Source organism: Pseudochaenichthys georgianus, unplaced genomic scaffold (genome assembly GCF_902827115.2).
Source record: "Pseudochaenichthys georgianus unplaced genomic scaffold, fPseGeo1.2 scaffold_509_arrow_ctg1, whole genome shotgun sequence".
Classification (NCBI taxonomy): Eukaryota; Metazoa; Chordata; class Actinopteri; order Perciformes; family Channichthyidae; genus Pseudochaenichthys; species Pseudochaenichthys georgianus.
Window position 1 is genome coordinate 137,630 of NW_027263070.1, and position 24,807 is coordinate 162,436.

Sequence of the window (24,807 nt, forward strand, 5' to 3'; positions counted from 1 at the left end):
TTCTACTTCTTACATGTTGAACTCAAATACCTGTACTTTCTACTTCTACATGTTGAACACAAATACCTGTACTTTCTACTTCTCACATGTTGAACTCAAATACCTGTACTTTCTACTTCTTACATGTTGAACTCAAATACCTGAACTTTCTACTTCTCACATGTTGAACTCAAATACCTGTACTTTCTACTTCTTACATGTTGAACACGAGTACCTGTACTTTCTACCTGATGTGTGTACTTTAACCCTCTCTGCTAACCCCCCCCTCTTCACCTCTGTTCCTCTGCAGCGTCAGACCACAGCGATGGCACTCTGGTGGAAGATCACGGGAGCTCCTGCTCTCCTCCTTCAGACGCTTTATCCTCCGACTCCAGGAGGAGAGCCTCGGACAAAAGCTCTCCCAACAGCCAGGCCAGAAGCGTCCGCTCTAACGAGGCTTCAGGGGAAGCAGCAGAGCTTTCTCACCACAGGTAACACCATATATATATTAAATCACACTAAAGTGAACGTGTGTTCTTTGAATGTGAACTCAACTCAAAGGTATCAAACTGGGTGTTTCCACTGTTATGGCGCTTTTCCACTGCAGGGCCTCGCTCGGCTCAGTACGGTATAGTTAGGCCTCGGTAGGCCAGGCTCACTTTATGCTGCGTCTCCATTACAGTTTAGGAACTGGGGCGGTAACTATAGTAATGCAGTGTAGGCGGAGCCGTGACGCCATCTCAATGCGAAACACAAAACCAACATGAGCCGTTAGCTGTTAGCACTCAGAGCTCACAGCTCCTCATATCTGTTCAGAAACTAGACAGAAGTGAAACGAGTACAACCCACAGACTGCCTGTGTCATGGAGAATACAGTCGCTGGTTTATTTATGTCTGTAGGCCAGGGATCACCAACTACATTTGTCCAAGGGCCGAAATGTAACCAATAGACACTATCGCGGGCCAGAGATTTTTATATAGCCCAGAATTGTATAAATAGTATTCAGATTACTTTTTGAATACTTTCTTTTTCCATAACAGATGGGTATGTTTTGGGGAACAGGAGACACTTATTTTACTGTTTTCATGGCTTATCAAGAACTCAAACACAACATCTTGGTGTCATTCTGGACAGCTCTCTCATCTGCACCCCACAGAAAAAACATCACCCGGACTGCATTCTGTGTACTGTCTAAAACCTTTCCTAAGAATATGTTATGAATTGTAAGGTGTCCTTGGGTGCTTTGAAAGGCGCCCCTAAATAGAATGAATTATCATTATTATTTATTATCTGAAACGATGTAATAACTTTTAAAACTTGTTCCAGTCACTTTCCCCATGCATTCAGCAGCAGCAGGCCATTCACTTTGATTTGATCGTTATGAAATGTCATCATCTCGACAATAAAGAAATGCTACATAAACGTTATCTTGCACAATTTATCCAACCATCTCCGTTTCTAACTTAATATATTTTAAAAGAGATCTCTCTCTCACTGCGTGCGGGGGCGGGGCCTCACATACACACTGCCCCTCTCTCTCCTCACCGACACGCTGCATCTCTCTCTCCTCACAGACACGCTGCATCTCTCTCTCCTCACCGACACGCTGCATCTCTCTCTCCCTCACATACACGCTGCATCTCTCTCTCCTCACAGACACGCTGCATCTCTCTCTCTCCCTCACAGACACGCTGCATCTCTCTCTCCTCACAGACACGCTGCATCTCTCTCTCCTCACAGACACGCTGCATCTCTCTCTCTCACAGACACGCTGCATCTCTCTCTCCTCACAGACACGCTGCATCTCTCTCTCCTCACAGACACGCTGCATCTCTCTCTCCTCACAGACACGCTGCATCTCTCTCTCCTCACCGACACGCTGCATCTCTCTCTCCCTCACATACACGCTGCATCTCTCTCTCCTCACAGACACGCTGCATCTCTCTCTCCTCACAGACACGCTGCATCTCTCTCTCTCCCTCACAGACACGCTGCATCTCTCTCTCCTCACAGACACGCTGCATCTCTCTCTCCTCACAGACACGCTGCATCTCTCTCTCTCACAGACACGCTGCATCTCTCTCTCCTCACAGACACGCTGCATCTCTCTCTCCTCACAGACACGCTGCATCTCTCTCTCCTCACAGACACGCTGCATCTCTCTCTCCTCACAGACACGCTGCATCTCTCTCCCTCACAGACACGCTGCATCTCTCTCTCCTCACCGACACGCTGCATCTCTCTCTCCCTCACCGACACGCTGCATCTCTCTCTCCTCACAGACACGCTGCATCTCTCTCTCCTCACAGACACGCTGCATCTCTCTCTCTCTCCCTCACAGACACGCTGCATCTCTCTCTCGCTCACAGACACGCTGCAGCGCTGTGCAGTGTGCACACAGTTCTGCCGGTAATGAATATTACATTGTGTGAGGAAACTTTTCCACCAATAATTCCAATAAGTATTCCAAAATGTATTCACTTCAGGTTTACGAAAGTAACTGTAATCAGATTACTCGTTTTTCAAATGTAACGCCAGCTGAATACAGTTAGCCTACTTGACTTTTGTATTCTGATTACGTAACGCCGTTATGTTTTCCGTTACAACCCAACCCTGCTTCTCGGCTGCTGTCCCGCAGCTCCAGCCTCTCTGTTGGACTCTGTAGCAGCGGGGCTACTGCTGTGGTGCGGACCGCATTAACCAGACTCTTCACAACGAAGGATCACTTCTTCTTCAGGGGAGGGAAGGTTTCGCAGTACGCAGGCTACTGTCCCGCAGCTGCTGCCTCTCTGTTGGACTCCGGTACTGCACCTTTCTCACGAGACGTTGTAAACAAAGAAATGGGGGGGGGGCGAACGCAGTAACCACTCCGCCAACGCCACAGTCACCTGGATTTGGCCCGCGGGCCGCCAGTTGGTGGTCACTGCTGTAGGCCGTTGTTGTGAGTGTGGACGGTCGGAGCATATACAACGTTAGCTTAGCCGATCTCCATTCAGAAAACACGCATTTTAAAGGTGTTTCTCTGCCGTCTGTCTGCAGACTCGTCAAAGCATTAATTCATGGTTCTTACTAACCGGTATCAGTGTGTTGTTACTTCGGCATCATTTAGAAACGTGTATTACAATTAAATCACGGTCAGATATGTTCATCTTGTTGTAGCTGTAGCCCCTTGCCAGCAATTCTCTCTCTAGTTTAGCATGCTCAGCCCGACTCAGCCCGGTTGTTGGCCCGAAAGAACCTCGATTTTGGAGAGCCAGAAAAACTGTGAAAAAGTACCCGCTAGCCGGAACTACGCCGAGTGGAAACGCAACCAGAAACTGACCGGGTACGGCACGCTTAAATCGGGCTACGCGCTGCAGTAGAAATGCGCCATTACACTTATCTAACAGGCTAACTCACGCAGCGTCAGAAAGTAAAACCCTCTCTCTTTTCCTCCGTACCCAAATCTCTAAAAACGGGGAACAACGGAGCTGATCCAGATGTGCGTCCGATTTGACGTAACATCTGAAATGTGGACCCACGGGCCAATCAGAAAGCTGCTATCAGAAACAATGCCCGACTGCTTTGGACGTAATATGGTCGGTGTTTACATTAGCATGCTAACACTCAGAGCTAACCTGTACTGGAGAGCATGTGTGTGAAGAAGCAGGAAGTAGAAAGGAACTCACCTTGTGGTGTAACCGGCAAGAGAGAAAGCCTTTGAGCTCCAGACTGTTTCAGATCCTTGATAATCCATGATATGGAGTTTCATCACGGCAGCATTTAGTTTAGACGGTAGCTGCCGGGTCCCGCATAAGCTCCGCCCCCTCCTAAAGCTTTATACCCAAAATCAGCACTTTAGAAACAGGAAGTGAAACAGAGGGATATCAGGCATGGCTAGAACGATCTGTTTGGTATTATTTATATATAGACCTATGCTATTACCTAAAAATAGCCTGATAGGTGACCTTTAACTTGTATTTAGCCTTGACCAAATATTGTGCTTCCTTGTATTTGAACTTTGCTCTAGTCCACGTCGCCATTTTGATAACATTTCAGTGAAATATGCAGCCCTGCTACAGGTTAAAATAACCTGCACTTCCTGGTGTCTCTGGTCCTTCCTTCCTTCCTTCCTTCCTTCCTGGGTTTCTGTTACCTCGAGTGCAGAACTGCTGCATTCGACTATTTCTATTAGCCTGCCAGCATGATAGTATCTGCCTTATTTGCTTTTCTCTGGATGCAAATTTAAAACCAAGATTAGCCCGTGAAGCCGCACTGTATGTCGCGCTTAAATAAAATCTACGTGCACTCGGAGCTGAATGAGATCTTTTCATCGCTGGGTCAACTCAGCTTTGCCACTCAGAAACCTCCACTTTGTACATATTGTAATCACCCAGAGGTTCATTTACAGGGTGTCCGCGGGGTCTTAAAAAGTATTAAAAGTTGATCAATCAATTTAGCGAAAATTAAGGCTATTAAAAAGTATTAAACGGCATCTTCCAAGGTATTAAGAAGGTCCACAGCAACGACAACATGAAACACCCTTTAATTTACTGAAACAACATGTCGGGAAACCCCCTCAAGGCGGCCCCATGCATAGCGTGCCATAAAATGCTGCTTCTTATTTTAAGTTTCGTTGCCTTGCTCCGCTCTGTGGGGGGGGGGGGGGGTGGACTGCTGGTGGACTACCTGAGAGATATACAGCAGGAGAACACGCCGTCCACCGCGGAGAATAAACAGAAGGGCAACCATGACAACCATGCTCCGGGGTCTTCTTCGCTGCTTTTGGTGTATTTTGTGGCGGCAGCAGCGCCACTTACAGGCCTGGCATATGTACTACAGCGTTTCCAGCGGTCTCGTGTGAACGGAAACGTTAATGAATCGAATGCGTGTGAACGGAAGACTTTTTTGCGTTTGCGTTTTACTGTATGAGGTCCCTCGTGGGGCCGGGGTCTAAGCCAAACTATATCCGGTCCCAGAGATCTGCTATTTTAAAGTAAGGTCAACACATATCGACCCTAAATATAGTCTATATTAAGAACGAGGGTGATGACGTCAGAGCGAAGTTGCGATGAGGTCTTAAAATGTATGGAAAGGGTCTTAAAAGGTATTAAATTTGACTTCAGGATTCCTGCAGATACCCTGATTTATCTGGGCATGACTAATTTCTAAACTAATAATGCGTTTCATTCATATAGCACACTTTAAAAAGGACGTCATCTCTAGGTGCTTCACAATGAGGAGAAAATACGATAAAATAAAAAGTTATCGAAGGAGCATATTGAATCAAATATGGTTATATAAAAAAGGACAGTCAGTAAAATGCGGTGCGGGAACAGGCGGGTCTTCTTGAAAACAGAGAGTGATGCAGAGGTCCGTAAACTGCACTTTAAAGCTCTCCTATCTAAAATGCCCCCATCACCGTGTGTCCCCGGTGTGTCCCCGGTGTGTCCCTGTGTGTCCCCGGTGTGTCAGGAGACTCACAAAGTGTCACAAAACACAAACCCCTCTTCTCCTCCGTACCCACATCTCTAAAAACGGGGGAACATCGGAGCTGATCCAGATTTGCTGCGTCATGACGATATTACTCAAATGTGGGCGGGCTTTACCCCCACGGGCCAATCAGAAACGTTGCTGTCAGAAACAATGAGACGTGTGCTAGAAGTAATATGGTCTTTGTTTACATTAGCATGCTAGCACTCAGAGCTAACCTGTACTGGAGAGAGCGTGTGTGAAGAAGCAGGAAATAAAGAGGAACTCGCCTCGTGGGAAACCTGAGAGAGAAAGAGTTTGAGCTCCGTATGTTTCAGAGAGAATCCTTGATGTGGTTTGGAACAGGATATGGAGTTTAATCCCGGCAGCTGAGTTTCTGCCCGTAGCTACTGACCCAGAATCAGCACTTTAGTAACAGCTGAAATAGAGGGGTTTGAGGCTACAATGATCCGTTTGGTATTTTGAGCAAAGCACTTCATAGACATGTTTGTTATATATATTTGTATGATAACACTTTAGATTTAGCGTACACATATTCACCATCAACTACCGTAATTTTCGGAACCCGTTGGACACTCCTCCACGCCGTCAGGATCCACTCGCAAACTTGAGCGAAAGTTGCTTTTCGCATGCGACCAGTTTGGGTGAATGATTTATCGCCGCTAGTCATCCACGCCTCCCACTGAGCGAAGGGTTCGTGCATGAAAACTTCCTTTGCACAAACCGTCTCGCTCTCGTAATGTCCGTCTGTCTTGCTCTCGTTCTGTCTCTCGGTTCCACTTTCACTTTGGCGCGCTACCTGTCTCGCTCTTTTCCGGCCTCCAGCTTTTCCTGCTGGAGCCCGCCGCTTAAAGATTAGCCGCACCGTTATATAAGCCGCAGGGTCGAAAAATGGGAAAAAAGGCGCGGCTTATAGTCCGAAAATTACGGTAGTTGTTCATTAACATATTAGAGTCAAACTACCAGCTTATCAGTTATGAACAAGACTTCACTTTAAAATAGGGAACATATTCTGAGTTAGAAAAACCACATTTTGAGTTATTTTGACACAATTAACACGTCTTGTTGCGTAAGAGTAGACCATGTGTGTGAGGTGTTATGAGAGAACGCCTCATTCGGCCCACATCGAGCACAAGACCCTAACTCCCGTTCAACAACTTCCTCACTTGCAATAAATAAGCACTAATTATTGGAGGGTTATTGAGGAGGACAAACGCTCAGCTAATGGCCTAGTACTTGTAGAATACGGTCATGTAGAACAGGGGTGTCAAACTCAAGGTCCGGGGGCCAAATCCGGCCCGCGACTTGATTTAATGCGGCCCCACAAGAGCTCTTAAAGAATATTATACGTTTATTATACGTGCCGATTTACAGAAGCACGTTGCCCATAAACTACATATCCCACAATGCATCTCAAATATGAATTTAGTTCAGAATTTGACTTTTTGCTTCAAAATTTCATTTTTCTTTACATTTCCAGATTTTTTTTTAAAGACATTTTGTGACATCAGCACTGAAGAGACTTCCAATTATTTGCCCTAGACTTCTGCTTTCAGCTGTAGTTCATTATGAAGTTATTACCCTATCCCATAATAACTTCTGCAGAGGAAATAATGTAATAGTATACATTATTTTATATATATTAAATATTTATATATGTATTTTTATATAGTCTTAAAGTTACAACCGGCCCTTTGAGTGCAACCATAATGCTGATGTGGCCCGCGATGAAATTGAGTTTGACACGGCTGATGTAGAATAAGGCATTCACAAGTGTTTTATAGTGACTAATAAAGAGCCAATATACTGCTAACATGCATGATAATTAATTAGTTGATGGTGAAGACCTTTTTTTAAATAAAGTGTTACCATTTTTATATACATCTGCGGCCTATAACATATGCCTCACAAGCAGGAGAGGAGACCTTTCAGAGTGCAGCCTGCCAGTCTGAACACCGCTGGAGGGTCTGAGCAGCTGCTGCAGTTGGACCGCAGACAGAGGCGGTTTTGTTCTGGAGGCCCTCGGGGTCCTGGGCCGAAGCCAAGGGAAGGAGAGAGAGTTATTTTCCCTTTTAATCTCAGCGCCGGGTCGTGATATGTGAGACGTCCGACGCCGCTCACAAAGCCCAGGTGGCAGATTCCTCTCGGGCGAAGGCATGCCAAAGATTCAAAGGTGTTATTGTCACACGCTGCGCGGCTCCAGTTCAGACGTGTCACTGAAATCCTTCTGAGCGGAAGGAACTCCTCCCGCGCGCAGAGAGGACACGAGGGTTTCATCCCCTGCTGGTTCTATACGTTCGCCCACAGTCTATCATTTGAATGAGTATCTCCAGGGGATCCAATACTTCTTTCCTCCACGGTATATACTAAAATACTAAATGGAAGTCTACATGTAAATAGAATATGATATGTACACGAACAGAATATTAAATACTGTACATTAAGACACAATTAAATACGGTTTATTGCGGTGATAACTATTTATGTGTACTTCTACTTGAGTAAAGGATGCATGTACTTCTACTTGAGTAAAGGATGCATGTACTTCTACTTGAGTAAATGATGCATGTACTTCTACTTGAGTAAATGATGCATGTACTTCTACTTGAGTAAAGGATGCGTGTACTTCTACTTGAGTAAAGGATGCGTGTACTTCTACTTGAGTAAAGGATGCATGTCCTTCTACTTGAGTAAAGGATGCATGTACTTCTACTTGAGTAAATGATGTGTGTACTTGTACTTGAGCAAAGGATGCATGTATTTGAGCGAAGGATGCGTGTACTTCTACTTGAGTAAAGGATGTGTGTACTTCTACTTGAGTAAAGGATGCATGTACTTCTACTTGAGTAAAGGATGCGTGTACTTCTACTTGAGTAAAGGATGTGTGTACTTCTACCTGAGTAAAGGATGCGTGCACTTCTGCATGAGTAAAGGATGTGTGTACTTCTGCTTGAGTAAAGGATGTGTGTACTTCTGCTTGAGTAAAGGATGCGTGTACTTCTGCTTGAGTAAAGGATGTGTGTACTTGTACTTGAGTAAAGGATGTGTGTACTTCTGCTTGAGTAAAGGATGTGTGTACTTCTGCTTGAGTAAAGGATGTGTGTACTTCTACTTGAGTAAAGGATGCATGTACTTCTACTTGAGTAAAGGATGCGTGTACTTCTACTTGAGTAAAGGATGCATGTACTTCTACTTGAGTAAAGGATGTGTGTACTTCTACTTGAGTAAAGGATGTGTGTACTTCTGCTTGAGTAAGGGATGCGTGTACTTCTACTTGAGTAAAGGATGTGTGTACTTGTACTTGAGTAAAGGATGTGTGTACTTGTACTTGAGTGAAGGATGCATGTACATGTACTTGAGTGAAGGATGCGTGTACTTCTACTTGAGTAAAGGATGTGTGTACTTGTACTTGAGTAAAGGATGTGTGTACTTGTACTTGAGTGAAGGATGCATGTACATGTACTTGAGTAAAGCATGCGTGTACTTCTGCCCTCTCTGGGCGTATCCTTTGTAGCGCTCTGCTCAAAGTGAAAGACGTTGGGCTTCCCAGCAGCACAATAAAGCCATTCATGCTTCCTCGCTGCTGCTCAGGACGAGGGCCCCTCTTATCTTCAGCATTTGGTTAGCCCTCTCTGCAAAGCTATAAACAATCTCTCTCTCTTGTATAGTTTCAGAATCTGGAGGAACATTAAATGAGTACTCGGTTTTGCTTCTTCTTTATTTGCGCCGATTAAAATACAATCGTTTTATTTCTATAGCACATTTAAAAGCAACAGAGTTGAACAAAGTGCTGTGCATCAATAAATATAAACGCATGAGAAACAGACGGGACATGAAACGAATGTAAAACACGAGACGATGAAACCAGACCCGAAGCCACAGACTGAGAAACTCCTACATGACGTACAAGCGATACAAAACACGAGTAAGATACAAACCTCACATTTCCTGTTGAATGCAAATAGAGGAAGTGCTGAGTCGGACTTTTTTAAATAGACCTCTTGAAGAGCATGCTTTGTTCAAAGACCTCTTTCACTAAATGTATATTGTTTTAAAAACATCTTTAAAACATTTATTTATGATTCCCATGCAGAGAAGCTTAACATGTGCAATATTATTATTATTATTAATATATATAATGTTCTATATCAGTGTTTCTCAAACGTATTCATACCAAGGACGACTTAACCAATAAAAAAACACACGTGGACCACCTAACTCCACAAATATCCAAAAACACATCGTTTTTCTAGAACAAATTACAAATCGCCTGAAAATGGTACAAACAAGGGGCAACATGTGTGACGAAGGTGTTGATCTGGGCTATATCATGCAATCGAAAGTGAAACTTAAGCTCGCTCCATTGCGGAGATATTCCCGCGAGAGTGCGGAAAATTTACATTTATTTATTTATTTCAAATGTGAAATTTTACCAATATACTCACGGACCACTAGGGGGCGCTCATGGACCACCACCGCGGACCACACTTTGAGAAGCACTGATCTATAAGAACGTGCAATTACGTATCTGCCAGTACGTTTTTTTTTTTGCACTACTAAATACTAGGGATGTAACGATGTATCGAATATCGCGGTAAATAAATGTCTCGATACCGTCGTGAGACTGACAAAATATACGACGATTTTTTTTTTTAAATAATTTTTGTTTTTTTTAAACCTTTATTGAACCAGACGGTCCCGTTGAGATCATCGATCTGTTTTTCAAGGGAGACCTGTCCAACATGGCAGCACGTAGGTTACAACATGAACATAAACAACAGATAACACAAAAGGACATGGTATTCACAGGGCTACATGTTCACACCGAGAGACACGGACAAGTACCAACAGTATATCTATATCTCTGTCAATAAGCCTCACCTTCTTGGCAACAACTGTATTGTTGTTGAAGTGGTGGAGAGACGATGCACAGTTTGACCCACTGCTGTCCCCCATGGCCAAAGCATGTCTCTACGTCCCAGCAACATCAGTACCAGCGAGAGAGCTGTTTCCACAGCAGGGGATTTTGCAAACGCCCGAACATCCCAGCTTCTACCTGGAAATGTGGACGTGCTCATATTCCTGAAAGATAACCTTGGTGACGCTGAGTGAGTGAGTGAGTTAGAGTTGAGTTACTTGAAAAACTAAAGTGAAGCTTGATTTATTATTATTGTTGACACTTTAAAAAATACTACTATCTACTAAAATGCTGCGGAAGTTTTTCCTTGTACGATGTGAGGGTCTAAGGACAGAGGGTCTGAGGACAGAGGGTCTGAGGACAGAGGGTCTGAGGACAGAGGGTCTGAGGGCAGAGGGTCTGAGGACAGATGGTCTGAAGACAGAGGGTCCAAGGACAGAGGGTCCGAGGACAGAGGGTCTGAGGACAGAGGGTCTGAGGACAGAGGGTCTGAGGACTGAGGGTCTGAGGACTGAGGGTCTGAGGACTGAGGGTCTGAGGACAGAGGGTCTGAGGACAGAGGGTCTGAGGACAGAGGGTCTAAGGACAGAGGGTGTCGTATTGTCATACTGATATTCTGTACAAACTGTAAAGTTCACTGAGACAAATGTAACATTTGTGATATTGGGCTATAAATAAACATTGATTGATTGATTGATTGGTTAATTGATTGATTGATAAATCAGATTTATTATTTAATCAAGAAAAAAAAACATTTATTTTCCTTTACTTTTCAATATCGTGATAAATATCGTACCGTGGACTTTTTATCGCGATATTATCGTACTGTGAGTTTTTGGTATCGTTACATCCCTACTAAATACTGCTTTTATTTCATTGCTCTCTTTACGGCACTGTTAGTGTCCAGTTTTATTATTATGCTGCTGTGTTTATTGTATCTTTGTAACTCTGGCTCAACCACTTCCTTCGGGATGAATAAAGTTGATGCTCCGAACATGTGCACTTCAGAGGACCTGTGTGTGCTGAGCTTTGTTTTCTGTTCCCTTATTAATCAAACTCTTTGTTTGGGACTCCACAGTAAGAAGTCTTCAGCGCTCAGACACAGAAAGGCGTCTCCTCCGTCCTCCGGCTCTCCTCCAGGAGGAAGCTCTCCCGGCGAGGGGGGGGGGAACAACCCGAACACCTCCGTGCGCAGCGGGAGAGCCGAGACCACGACCACAGGTACACAACACTCATATCATAAACAACATGTTTTATGAATTAGAGCGTACCTAGACAAATATGTGATTTCAACTGTGCTCCAAAAGCTTTCCAGATAGACAGTTACTGTTGGGAAGATAGTGAATGTCCTCTTGTGAGGATGTGTGTACTTCTACCTGAGTAAAGGATGTGTGTACTTCTACCTGAGTAAAGGATGTGTGTACTTCTACCTGAGTAAAGGATGTGTGTACTTCTACCTGAGTAAAGGATGTGTGTACTTCTACCTGAGTAAAGGATGTGTGTACTTCTACCGGAGTAAAGGATGTGTGTACTTCTACCGGAGTAAAGGATGTGTGTACTTCTACTCGAGTAAAGGATGTGTGTACTTTGACTTGACTAAAGAAGTTTAGTCAGTACTTCTACTTTCACCAGAGTATTTTTAAACACAAGTATCTGTACTTCTACCTGAGAAAAGGATGTGTGTACTTTTACTTGAGTAAAGGATGTGTGTACTTGGACTTGAGTAAAGGATGTGTGTACTTCTACCCGAGTAAAGGATGTGTGTACTTGTACTTGAGTAAAGGATGTGTGTACTTGTGCTTGAGTAAAGGATGTGTGTATTTCTACTTGAGTAAAGGATGTGTGTACTTCTACTTGAGTAAAGGAAGTGTGTACTTCTACCTGAGTAAAGGAAGTGTGTACTTCTACCTGAGTAAAGGATGTGTGTACGTCTACCTGAGTAAAGGATGTGTGTACTTCTACCTGAGTAAAGGATGTGTGTACTTCTACCTGAGTAAAGGATGTGTGTACTTCTACCTGAGTAAAGGATGTGTGTACTTCTACCTGAGTAAAGGATGTGTGTACTTCTACCTGAGTAAAGGATGTGTGTACTTCTACCTGAGTAAAGGATGTGTGTACTTCTACCTGAGTAAAGGATGTGTGTACTTCTACCCGAGTAAAGGATGTGTGTACTTCTACCCGAGTAAAGGATGTGTGTACTTCTACCTGAGTAAAGGATGTGTGTACTTCTACCTGAGTAAAGGATGTGTGTACTTCTACCTGAGTAAAGGATGTGTGTACTTCTACCTGAGTAAAGGATGTGTGTACTTGTACCCTCTCCAGGTGACCTGCAGTACTCCCCTGCTGTCCTTCAGCAGCGAATGGCCGCAGAGCTTCATCACCTGGAGACCATGGAGGAGTCGGTGCGTCAGCTGGGAGACGTGGAGCGGGTGATGGGCGTGTCCATGGCTCAGCAGGAGAGCGTCTCATTGGCCCAGATGCTCAAGGTGAGGAAGGGGTTAATCATAACTGGGTGTTTACGGTTTATTTATTTGGTTTGTTATTTTATCTTTTCTTGATTACCATTTAGCCCTTTTATGTATTTGTTTGTCTATTTATTTTATGTTTTTCAATAACAAATATATTTCTTTCGGAAAAAGAAAAAATATATCTGTTAATAATTTAGTTTTTGGCAGAAGTGTAAAGTTCTCCCCTCCCCTTTTCGGGTGTGTAATTAAGTAGATAATTTGTTTATATATAATTCTCATGTTACATTTCATTATACTTGTAATTCTTTTGTATTATTGTTTTACACATTCGAAATAAATCAAATCAAATAATTGTGTCGTACAAAGATGCTCTGCAGTTTAGTGAAGTCCAGTTTTAGCACGTCGGAAGTTCTCTGTGCTTTTTCGGTGTTTCCCCTTTCCTGTAGTGCAGGGCTGTCGAACTCAATTTCATCGCAGGCCACATTAGCATTATGGTTGCACTCAAATAGCCGGTTGCAACTATATAAATATTTAATATACATATATAAATATATATATATAAAATAATGTATTATATTACATTATTGCCTCTGAATTGGATTATTATTGGATAGGGTAATAACTAACTACATTTGAAAGCAGAAGTCCAGGGCAAATAATACGGTGCGCATGTCACAAAACAAGATGCATTGTGGGACATGTAGTTTATGGGCAACCAGCTTCTGTAAAGTAGCATGTCACCCAGGGGTGTCAAACTCAAGGCCCGGGGGCCACATTCGGCCCGCGACTTCATTTTATGTGGCCCCACAAGAGCTTGCAAAGAATATAATATGTTTATTATACGGTTACATGCTACAGAAGCACGTTGCCCATAAACTACATGTCCCACAATGCATCTCAAATATGACTTTTTTCTCAGAATTAGATTTTTATTTCAAAATGTCACTTTTATTTATTTTTTCTCCAGAATTTGGCTTTTCTTTTTAAATCATTTTGGGACATACGCACTGAAGAGACTTGCAATTATTTGCCCTAGACTTCTGTTTTCAGACGTAGTTAATTATGAAGTTATTACCCTATCCGATGATAATCCAATGCAGAGGCAATGATGTAATATAATATAATACATTATTTTATATATAGGATATATTTATATATGTATTTCTATATAGTATTAAAGTTACAACCGGCCTTTTGATTGCAACCATAATGCTGATGTGGCCCGCGATGAAATTGAGTTTGACACCCCTGATGTAACCGTATTATATTCTTTGCAAGCTCTTGCGGGGCCACATAAAATGAAGTCGCGGGCCGGATTTGGCCCCCGGGCCTTGAGTTTGACACCCCTGCTGTCGTGTGTCGATTCTGTACATTCAATATTCAAAGTTGTATTGTCATCTGCACAATAGCTATAGTGGAGTTGTTGGCAATGAAAATGCAAAGTCCCTTCAACTGTGCAGCGTACAATATACTCAACATGAGAAGAAATAAAAACGGTACAGAAGAAATTAATTGTTGGCAACAAAAAGTATGAATAACTCCCATGCACCTCAGTGACTTATGTCCGTGTCGATGCTCTGAAATAGAATGTTTGTTGCTATGTGTTGCACCGTTAGAGGTGACCTTTGACCTACGATTGTCATTGACATTTCTACACTGTAGCTAATGACAATGAAAGCCTTGAATCTTGACGCTCTGGCCTGACCTGCTCGCTGACCTTTGACCCTTCAGGCGCGGCAGCTGGCTCACGCTCGTGACCTCTACGAACTGAAGATCAAAGCTGAGAGAGAAGCGCTGGAGACGCAGCTACAGCTGGAGGAGAACAGACAGAGAGTGGCCAGGGTAACACACACACACATGCACACACACACACATGCACACACACACACATGCACACACACACACATGCACACACACACACATGCACACACACACACATGCACACACACACACATGCACACACACACACATGCACACACACACACATGCACACACACACACACACACACATGCACACACACACACATGCACACACACACACATGCACACACACACACACACACACACACACACACACACACACACACACACACACACACACACACACACACACACAGAAACAGTCACACTCACACACTCGGTCATACATACACACACCTCTCTCACACACACACACTCTCTCACTCACTCAGTCATATACACACACACACACACGCACACACACACACACACACACTCTCTCACTCAGTCATATACACACACACACACACACACACACACACACACACATGCACACACAGAAACAGACACACACTCACCCACTCGGTCACACATACACACACAGTCTCACTCACTCAGTCACACACACACACACACACACACACACACACACACACACACACACACACACACACACACACACACACACACACACACACACTCAGTCATACACACACACACACACACACACACCACACACACACACACACACTCAGTCATACACACACACACACACACACACACACACACACACACACACTCAGTCATACATACACACACCTCTCTCACACACACACACACACAGAAACAGACACTCTCACTCACTCAGTCACACACACACACACACACACACACACACACACACACACACACACACACACACACACACACACACACACACTCATACATACACTCATACATACACACACCTCACACACAGTTTCACTCAGTCATACACACACACACACACACACACACACACACACACACACACACACACACACACACACACACACACACACACACACACATACATACAAAGTTCATCAGTCAGTTTCCTCCCTTAACCGGCACACATTCATGTAATGTATATTTTATGTATGTATGACCCAAATATGTATTTATGTTCATTTTCTTTCATGGATATCATTGTATTTTATCTTTAATCTGTGCTGTGCTGCTTTTCAATCCAGGCTCATCAACTGCAGGAGAACTTGGCGTCGAATCAGAAGGACACGTTGGAGGGTCTCCAGGAGGCGGCTAAAGAGATGATGAGTCATCAGGCGGAGGCGGCGCGGTACACGGCCGACACCGCCCGACACATCCGAGAGGTGAGCGTCCCTCTGGGGGTCCTCCGGGAACAACAGCTGATTTCTTTTGTAATACTTTCTGCCCAAATAGTTCAATCGTCCCCTGAACTGAAAAAAACACAAATCGAAGTAACTTTGAGGTGTCACACATGTCATTAATAGACAAATGAAAGAGTTGTGGACCCTAAACTGAACCTTGTGGGACTCCACATTTAATTTTCATATAATTAGACGTATTACCATGAAATTGTACATACTGTTAGTCTAGTCTTCAAATAACTTCCTATGCAGTTCTGAGCTATTCCTCTCATTCCGTAAGTGTGCAATTTAGATATCAGGATGTTATGATCTAAGGCAGGGCTATTCCATTAGTTTGGAATGGGCCCGGTTGATGAAAACGATCCAAAGCAAGGGGCCGGGAAAAAGATGGCTTGAAATATGAGCAATCATATTAAGAGCTTCAGATCCAGTAAATACTACAACAGCATAGTGCAGTGCATATAGTGTGTTTAATGCAATCAAACAACATAGCCCCGAGGCCTTTCTAGATCTAAATGGCAGGTTCAGAACTCAGTAGGCCGACATGTGAAGCTCATTTAACCATCAACTTCATTTCATTTAGGAGAAATGATCTAACCGTTCACGCAGAGATGCAATAAAGGACAGTTTGTCACTACAGTAGCTCGTAGGTGGGTTCGAAGCCCGAGCCCGCACAAGTTTTCAGGCAATGTCTTCCCCTCTATCTCTCAATGGGCGCTTTCACACCGGAGCACTTTTCCCACTTTAGTTCTGAAATGTCGCGTTCACACCAAAAAGATCCGGAACTAGAACTTAGTTCATGAGAACCTTTCCACCCCATTTTCCGTCCCTGCTAGAGAGGGACTTTCCTGGGGAGAAAAAGGTTCCTGTGTCTGATTGGCTGGGCGGATTGCAAACCACGCCCCGTAAAACTCCCAAAAAGTTTTGTGAAGCCGACATTTTATTTGCTCGCATTATTAGCATTAGCATTAGCCCAGCACAGAAACGCAGAGAGACTAACTTATGGCGACACAAAATAAAACATGGGAGCGGTGGAGATGAGGAGGTGTCGGCGTTCTGGCGATTTACTCGGAAGGCTTCAGTAGAAGCTGCTGGGACTCCCAGCAGCTTCTACTGAAGCCTTCCCCAACTCCGGGGACTTCCGGCCGGGGACTTTGGGCGGCAGTATACGCCGTGAAGTGGTTTGCGGCCTGCCAGTAAACCCAAAGCAGAAGAAGAAGAAGTGACGTCAGCGGCTTCATTTGCCTCATCCTCCCTCAGGGACTTTTTCCGGTGTGAACGCGATCGGCTCTTAGTTCATCAGAACTAAAGAGTGCTGATGGACTGAGTACGGCGAAGTACTTGGTGTGAATGCGCCTAATGTAACACCCTCTCTGGAATAAAGGCACTCTGGCCCACAAAAACAAATCTTAAAAAATCTTTAAAAAATAATAATTAGATTACTTTTTCACATTATACTCAAAGGGCCCGTAAATATCACCCGGGGCCGGAGTTAGCCCCGCGGGCCGCCAATTGAATAGCCCTGATCTATGGTATCAAAGGCTTTTTGTAGATCAATGAATACCCCCATTGTGTCCCTGATTGATTCTTGAGTTTCAGTAAAGGCAACACAATGACTGCAGAGGAGGAAGGCGTAATTCAATTCAAGATTAAAGGTTTTATCGTCATATGCTCAGCAGCTTCAGGGCAGAAATGGCAATGAAATTCTTCTGACCTGAGCTCCTCCAGCAAAGCAACATATATAATAAAATACAAAGTAGTGCAAAAAGTCTATTTACATGTCATGCGATCGGCTCTCGCGAGAGAGTGAGTATCGGCCGATCGATCGGAGCATCCCTACACAGCATCTATCCGAGCTTTAGAAACATGCAGTGGAACCAAATCGCTCAGTTTCCATTCTGTTTGCAGACTGTTCCAAGTTAGAGGAGCTGCACACCTAAAAGCTTTCGTCCCTAAGTCAGTCCTAGCACTTAACAAAACAATAGCTACTTGCAACTCGCCGTGAGATCAGAGAGCAGATGTGAGAAGGGAGTTTACCCAACAGGGCTTTGTAGATGAACGTGTAGCAGCGACTGAGCCGCCGTACAGTGAGGGAAGATGAGGACTTGTTCCTGAAAAAGAAACCTAGCTTCACCCTCAGCTTTCTAACCAGATTATTGACCTGAGGTTTAAAAGAGAGACAATAGAGCGCCGCAGTGACGCGTCCTAAAACCCGGTAAACTCCTTCCGGTTCCTTCGACAAAACGCAATACAAGTTCTCCATAGGGTTTAGGAAAATATCTGGAACTAAGGTCTGTGGTTGAGACACATTTAAGAGACGGCTCACGTTTTGTTCAGCCGGATAATCTCCACACGTCTATCCCTACTTTTATACTCGTTTAATCATAAATCTAGTCGCCAGAAGCTAAATGCTAACGTTATGCTATCAAGGAGCTACAGCAGGGGCGCTGCTTCAACGTCACGCCGACTTCAGATCCAGATTCAAACACAGATTAGGGTTGCCAGAAACTGACCATGATCAAAATCGATTATTCGGCAGCCCTGGCGAATAATAATCGATTTAATCGCCCCCCCCCCCCCCCCCCCCCCCCTTCCTAACTGGACGGCCTACCTGCCTGTCAGCCTTCCATCTGGGCACAGACTGATCTCGTGCCCTCATTGGTCATGAGCGCGTTCGTGTGTGTTGGAGGCGGGGCTCTGTGAGGAAGGGGCAGATGTTCTCCGGTTGTGTATTTTCAAATCCAGCGCACTCGAGCCGGTTCCTCCACTCTCACCTACCCCACCTTTAGATGAACCATCTGATGTATGTCCTGTGTTCTTGTCAGATGGCAGAGTTGGCGCGCTCGCAGATATCTGGAGTGTTGGCCCCTCGTGATGTTTCGGACTCCTCCATGCTGGACGAGCGGGAAGAACAGCAGAGCTCCTACTCAAAGCAGCGCCACGACAGAAACGAAGTCCGACAGGTAAAAACACTCTTAAGATAAGAGTGGATTTTATTCACCCCGAAGGAAGTGCTTGTGCCAGAGTTACAAAGATACAATAAACACAACCGCATAATAATAAAACTGTACACTAACAGTGCCGTGAAAATAACAATTAAATAACTACAAGAAACCCAGACGGTCACATCATTAATGTAAAGAACTGGCAAGCAGTGTTGAACAGTGCACACCGACGTAGTGGCAGATGTGTAATTGCACGTTATTGTAGAACATTATTAATAATATTCCACATTTATACAGCAGAGGGTTCTGTAGTGATGTGTTTTGTATTGTGAACGCTCTTGATCTTTTACACTCGGATTCGCACATATGCTTAAAAGTCTTTAAAGCATTTAATGATGTCTTGAATCAACATGCCAAGAAGGATTTTATTAAGGGTTATTTTCTTATGTTTTCTTACATTAAATCTATTTAATAAAATGCCCCTTGGAAGATCGGAGGGATTTCTGTTCCTCAAAATGGTCAAGCATTTGTGTGGGTATATAGATCCTGTATTTCCTTTTTGTAACGGTACGTAACTTCTCGTTTGGAATATGAGGAAATGAACTGCGGTCTGGTTCTCCCTGCTTACATGCGGTTTGATTGGCTAGCGCTTCTACTGTCAGATTTGCATAAATGGGATTTGATTGGCTGACGCTTCCAGCTCAGCTTCAAAAGTTGAACATTGCTCAACTTTGGAATCCTGGAAATCCTGGAAATCTGTAACGGTACGTCCACACAGCAGCTTTAGACGAATCTTCCACCGCTTCCAACGCTTCTCTGCCCGTTGACTTTGAATGGGGATGACGTCACTTTGCCTCGCTTTTCGCCGAACTGCATTGTGGGGGAGCGAAGCGAAGATTTCCAGGATGTCCAGGATTCCAAAGTTGAGCAATGTTCAACTTTTGAAGCCAATCAAACCGCGTGTAAGCAGGGAGAGCCAGACCGCAGTTCATTTCCTCATATTCCAAACGAGAAGTTACGGTAGCAAATCACCCGGTTCTTTACGACCAGAACTATTACCGGGATACAAACCGGAGGAACCAGCATGGAGGGAGGTGGCAGAGACAGTGGGGTTTGGGGAGTTTATATATATATATATATATATTGCTCGCATAAAATCCCCGGGGTTTTTGCTTTGTATGTCGGGGGCGGGACATTCATGTGATTGGTTGTTGGTCGCGTCGCTCGCAAAAAATCCCCAAGCTGTCAGACACGCCCAGCTCCAAGATGTTCGAGATTTTTGAAAAGCTGCTGTGTGGACGTACCGTGAGAGATACTGGGAATGGGAGAGTGATTTTTACTTTTCATTCTTAGTAAGATTTAAACACATTTAAATCTTGAGGCCTTGCAAGGCTTTGTGTCCCTGTAGTGGGAACACTAGCATAATGTGTCCTCTTTAAGCTTAAAGAACCCGGCATACTGGGCTCATAATACACACAGTATCTGATCCAAGCATTCACATCTCTTTTGCATCCTCCCACAGCTTCAGTAGTGAGGTTTCCAACAGAAGGGCCAGGCCGGAGGAGACGCTGTCCTCCCTGAACAGCCTCAGTCCCTCTGACTCTCTGTCCTTCAGAAGACCCAACATCAGGTACCAATCTCACATCTCCTTCAGTTCCTCCAGAGAAATCTGAACAGGCACTAAAGTCTGCCTCTTTTCCATCAGTGGAGCGGACTCCAGCAGCCACCACAGCCCTTCACACGCCTCGTTTGAGACCAGAGACCGGACGAAGAAAGATGCGAGGGAAGGGAAGAGGAGGAAGGAGACGAGGAAGGAGGAAGGCAGCAGCTCCATCGAGGAAGAAGTTCAAAAAGCAGCCAATGATTCTCTCTGCAGCGACAGCATCCCCTCTGCAGTGGATGACAAAGGTTTGTATGTGTTTTAATTGAAAAAAATAAACTCTTTATTTTTCATTCGACAAATATACAACACAGAGGTGGGAAGTAGTGGAGTACAAATACTTCGTTACGACTTTTTACTTTGACTTCTCACATGTTGAACTCAAATACCTGTACTTTATACTTCTTACATGTTGAACTCAAATACCTGTACTTTCTACTTCTCTCATGTTGAACTCAAATACCTGTACTTTCTACTTCTTACATGTTGAACACAAATACCTGTACTTTCTACTTCTTACATGTTGAACCCAAATACCTGTACTTTCTACTTCTCACATGTTGTTATGGGTAATTTCTACTGAAGTACACTTCAAAGCCTCTTTACTTTGACTTGAGTAAAGAAGTTTAGTCAGTACTTCTACTTTCACCAGAGTATTTTTCAACATGAGTATCTGTACTTCTACCTGAGTAAAGGATGTGTGTACTTCTACTTGAGTAAAGTATGTGTGTACTTCTACTTGAGTAAAGTATGTGTGTACTTCTACTTGAGTAAAGGATGTGTGTACTTCTACTTGAGTAAAGGATGTGTGTACTCTGTATCTCTGCGAGTAGTGGCAGATACGAAGATGCCTTGTACCTTAAATAACTCTCGAGTTTATTATATTTCTGTCCTCCAGGAGACACTACGTCCGTGGCAACCGAATACTCTCTGAAGTTTGACGAGTCGATGACGGAGGACGAGATCGAGGAGCGCTCGTTTCGCTCTCTGCTGCCGTCCGAGGCGCACCGCAGGGGAACCATGGAGAAGAAGCCCCGCCCCCACGATGAGTCAGAGGATGACGGAGCCAATCACAACGCCACAGTGGTTTCAGGGGTTCAACACATGTTAAAGGTGAGAGGGCGGAGAGGGACACAGGCATACTTTAAAATAAATAAAGTGTGTCTTGATATGTGTCCATGTTGATGTTACACATGGAGCTGCTGTGATGCAAGTCACATTTCAGACTTGATCTGACCATTAAATAAATAAAGTAAAATAAATTAAATAAATTAAATAAATAAATAAATTAAATTAATTAATTTAATTTAATTAATTAAATTTAAATAAATAAAATAAAATACCAATAAAGTATTATGGTATTGTATAACAATCCAACGTCTATCTTTCTCCCTCGTTCCCCTGCAGCCTCAGGACACCAGCATGTCGTTCGCGGGCGGGCAGGACAGCTTCTCTCAGTTCACGATGGACATGGTGCGTCAGTACATGAAGGACGAGGAGGTGCGTCTGCAGCACCAGAGCTCGCTGCTGCACCTCCGACAGAAGGCCGTCAAAGAGAAGACCAAAGCTGAGCTGGCCTGGCTGGAGCACCAGAAGAAGAGACTGAGGGACAAAGGAGAGGACGACAAGATGCCTCCAATCAGGAAGAAGCAGAGGGGCCTCCTGATGAAGCTGCAGCAGGAGCAGGTGAGGGGGCGGAGTCATACTGACGCTTGAGACCTGCTCTATAAAACACATTACATTTGTTTTTATTTATTTTATTTATTTCTATTTATTTTATTTATTTTTATTTATTTTATTTATTTTATAATAAAATACATATTTCGAGGACGCTTCCTTGGTAGGACATGTCTTCCGAGTCAGGTCCATCAGAGGGTGTTTCTCAATGTCGAGGACGCTTCCTTGGTAGGACATGTCTTCCGAGTCAGGTCCATCAGAGGGTGTTTCTCAATGTCGAGGACGCTTCCTTAGTAGGACATGTCTTCCGAGTCAGGTCCTTCAGAGGCTAGGCAAGAATCCTTCCTTTAATTCGGAGAACGAAGAGTGGAACAGGCTAGCCGGTGTGCGTCATGTGAGAGGCCCCGCCTTACATTTTCCGCCAAAGATTTTGGAAATTGGTCCGTGCGCAAAGCATTGTGGGGATTTTAAGACCGCGGAAGATACACATGTGTATCCGCGAAATTTCCCGCAACGGGTAGAATTCCAAGGATCCCGGACATTGGAACAGTCCTTCGGCGGTACTCGATGATGTAGCATCCTTGAAATAGTGGCTCTGAAGGATCCTTCCTCGACATTGAGAAACACTCACGGTCATAATTGAGACAATGGTCTTCATCCATTTTCCTATGAAACACATGTTTTGTTGTATCAACTGTTCAAAGGACTTTTTTGGGTTAAAATCCACAAAAACCCAACAAGTTTTTGACATAAATGCTGGATTATCTCAGAATCAGCCGTTACGACAGAGCTGGGCCTCATCCACATTAACCGTTACTTTACTCACCACCCATCTCTGTGTGTCTGTTCCCAGGCTGAGATCAAGAGGCTTCAGGAGGCCAACAAAGCGGCCAGGAAGGAGCGGCAGCTGTTGCTGAAAGCAGCAGGAGGAGATCGAGCGGATGAGAAACTCCACCCTCCGCCTGAAGGAGCGTCTGAAGAGCGCCGGGGGGGAAACTCCACCTGTGAGTCACGAATCTCCTCCACAGGGATCACTTTGAAGGCACGGACACACCAGGCCGATTATCGGCGTCGGTGGGCGTCAGGCCGACGATGAGCGTCGGCACGCCCTACTCAGATTGGTGTGTCCCGCACCGTCAGGTCTTTTCAGCCGGGCCGAAGACCCACCGATTCTACGTTGAATCGGTGGCCAAAGGCTGTCGGCAAAAGAAATCACTCTGATTGGCTGTTCAGCTAGCGGTTATCACGCAGTCTGTCTTCCGGTTGTTGCCTCTTTTGAATGACGAATACACACTACCGCCGCCTGCTGGTAAGGAGAGGTATTGCCACTCACGCATGCGCAGTTCGTACGTGCTTCTTGGCCGTCGGCTGAAGTCTTTGCGGTGTGTTCCAAACGCAGAGACACGAGGCGACGCAACAGTCGGGTCCGTCTGTGTCAGTTCTTTGGTGTCAGCTAGGTGTGTCCGGGCCTTAAAGGGCCACAGTTTGATTTATACGATACGATAATACTTTATTGGCCCGATCCAAGCCCCCAGGAGGTGCGCCGGACTCTGAGGGAAATATTCGTTGTGGCCAAACGGCGGTACTACACTTCCGTATCAGTCGCTGGGCCGGAAAGACTTTTTCCCATTGACTAACATCGGGAAAGAGACGTCTGTAAATCGTTGGATAATTGTTTTTAAACTAAATACCCAGTATGAACGTTTGTATAGCCCTTATTAAAAACATTCGTTCCTCAAGTTGTAAAATGTGCTAATAACGTTATTCTGAGTTATTTTCCTCGGCATTATGAACGTGCATCCAACCCACGGGACCGCGCCGCCCGGCACGTTCAAGTTACGTGTTCAGCACTACATGAGTTTTACCTTTACCCATGGACGCTCAATAAGAACGGATGATATGAATACTTGTATGACGTTTCGCTCTCTCAAAAGTTGGGCCATTTTGTCTTCATGCGCCAATGAGTAACTCTCATAGGAATGAACGAGGCCCCCGCCTCCCACGTATGTGTATTCACTCTCTGGCCATTTCTCAATCGTGAGGATGCTTGCTTGGCAGCACATGTCTTCCGAGTCACTTGCTTCAGAAGCTAGGCATGAATCCTTCCTGGCATTTGGAAAACGAATAGTGGAACAGGCGAGCAAGTGTGCAGGTGTGCGTCATATGAGAGGCCCCGCCTTACATTTTCTGCCACAGATTTGGGGAAATTGGTCCGTGCGCAAAGCATTGTGGGGATTTTAAGGACGCAAAGTCTACCCATGTGCAGCCTCGAAATTACCCCCAAACCAAGGACACGGCCTCGGTGGAATTCCAAGTATGCTGGAGATTGGAACAGTCCTTCGGCGGCACTCGATGACGTAGCATCCTTGAAATATTGGCTTGGAAGCCAGTATCCTCGAGATTGAGAAATGGCCAATGAGTAACTCTCATAGGAATGAACGAGGCCCCCGCCTCCCACGTATGTGTATTCACTCTCTGGCCATTTCTCAATCGTGAGGATGCTTGCTTGGCAGCACATGTCTTCCGAGTCACTTGCTTCAGAAGCTAGGTCAGAATCCT

At 44.6% G+C, this 24,807-nt stretch overlaps 1 protein-coding gene across 1 annotated transcript in view; it reads left to right on the plus strand.

The window, feature by feature from the left end:
* Positions 1–24,807, plus strand: part of cep350 (centrosomal protein 350) — a 108,341-nt gene that overhangs the window by 50,844 nt on the left and 32,690 nt on the right. The window contains 12 exon segments of the mRNA XM_034078908.1: positions 290–470; positions 11,449–11,591; positions 12,693–12,856; positions 14,570–14,680; positions 15,811–15,948; positions 18,792–18,919; positions 20,425–20,541; positions 20,617–20,819; positions 21,470–21,684; positions 21,979–22,257; positions 23,102–23,164; positions 23,166–23,252. Of these exon segments, the coding sequence (XP_033934799.1) occupies positions 290–470; positions 11,449–11,591; positions 12,693–12,856; positions 14,570–14,680; positions 15,811–15,948; positions 18,792–18,919; positions 20,425–20,541; positions 20,617–20,819; positions 21,470–21,684; positions 21,979–22,257; positions 23,102–23,164; positions 23,166–23,252 (1,829 nt within the window).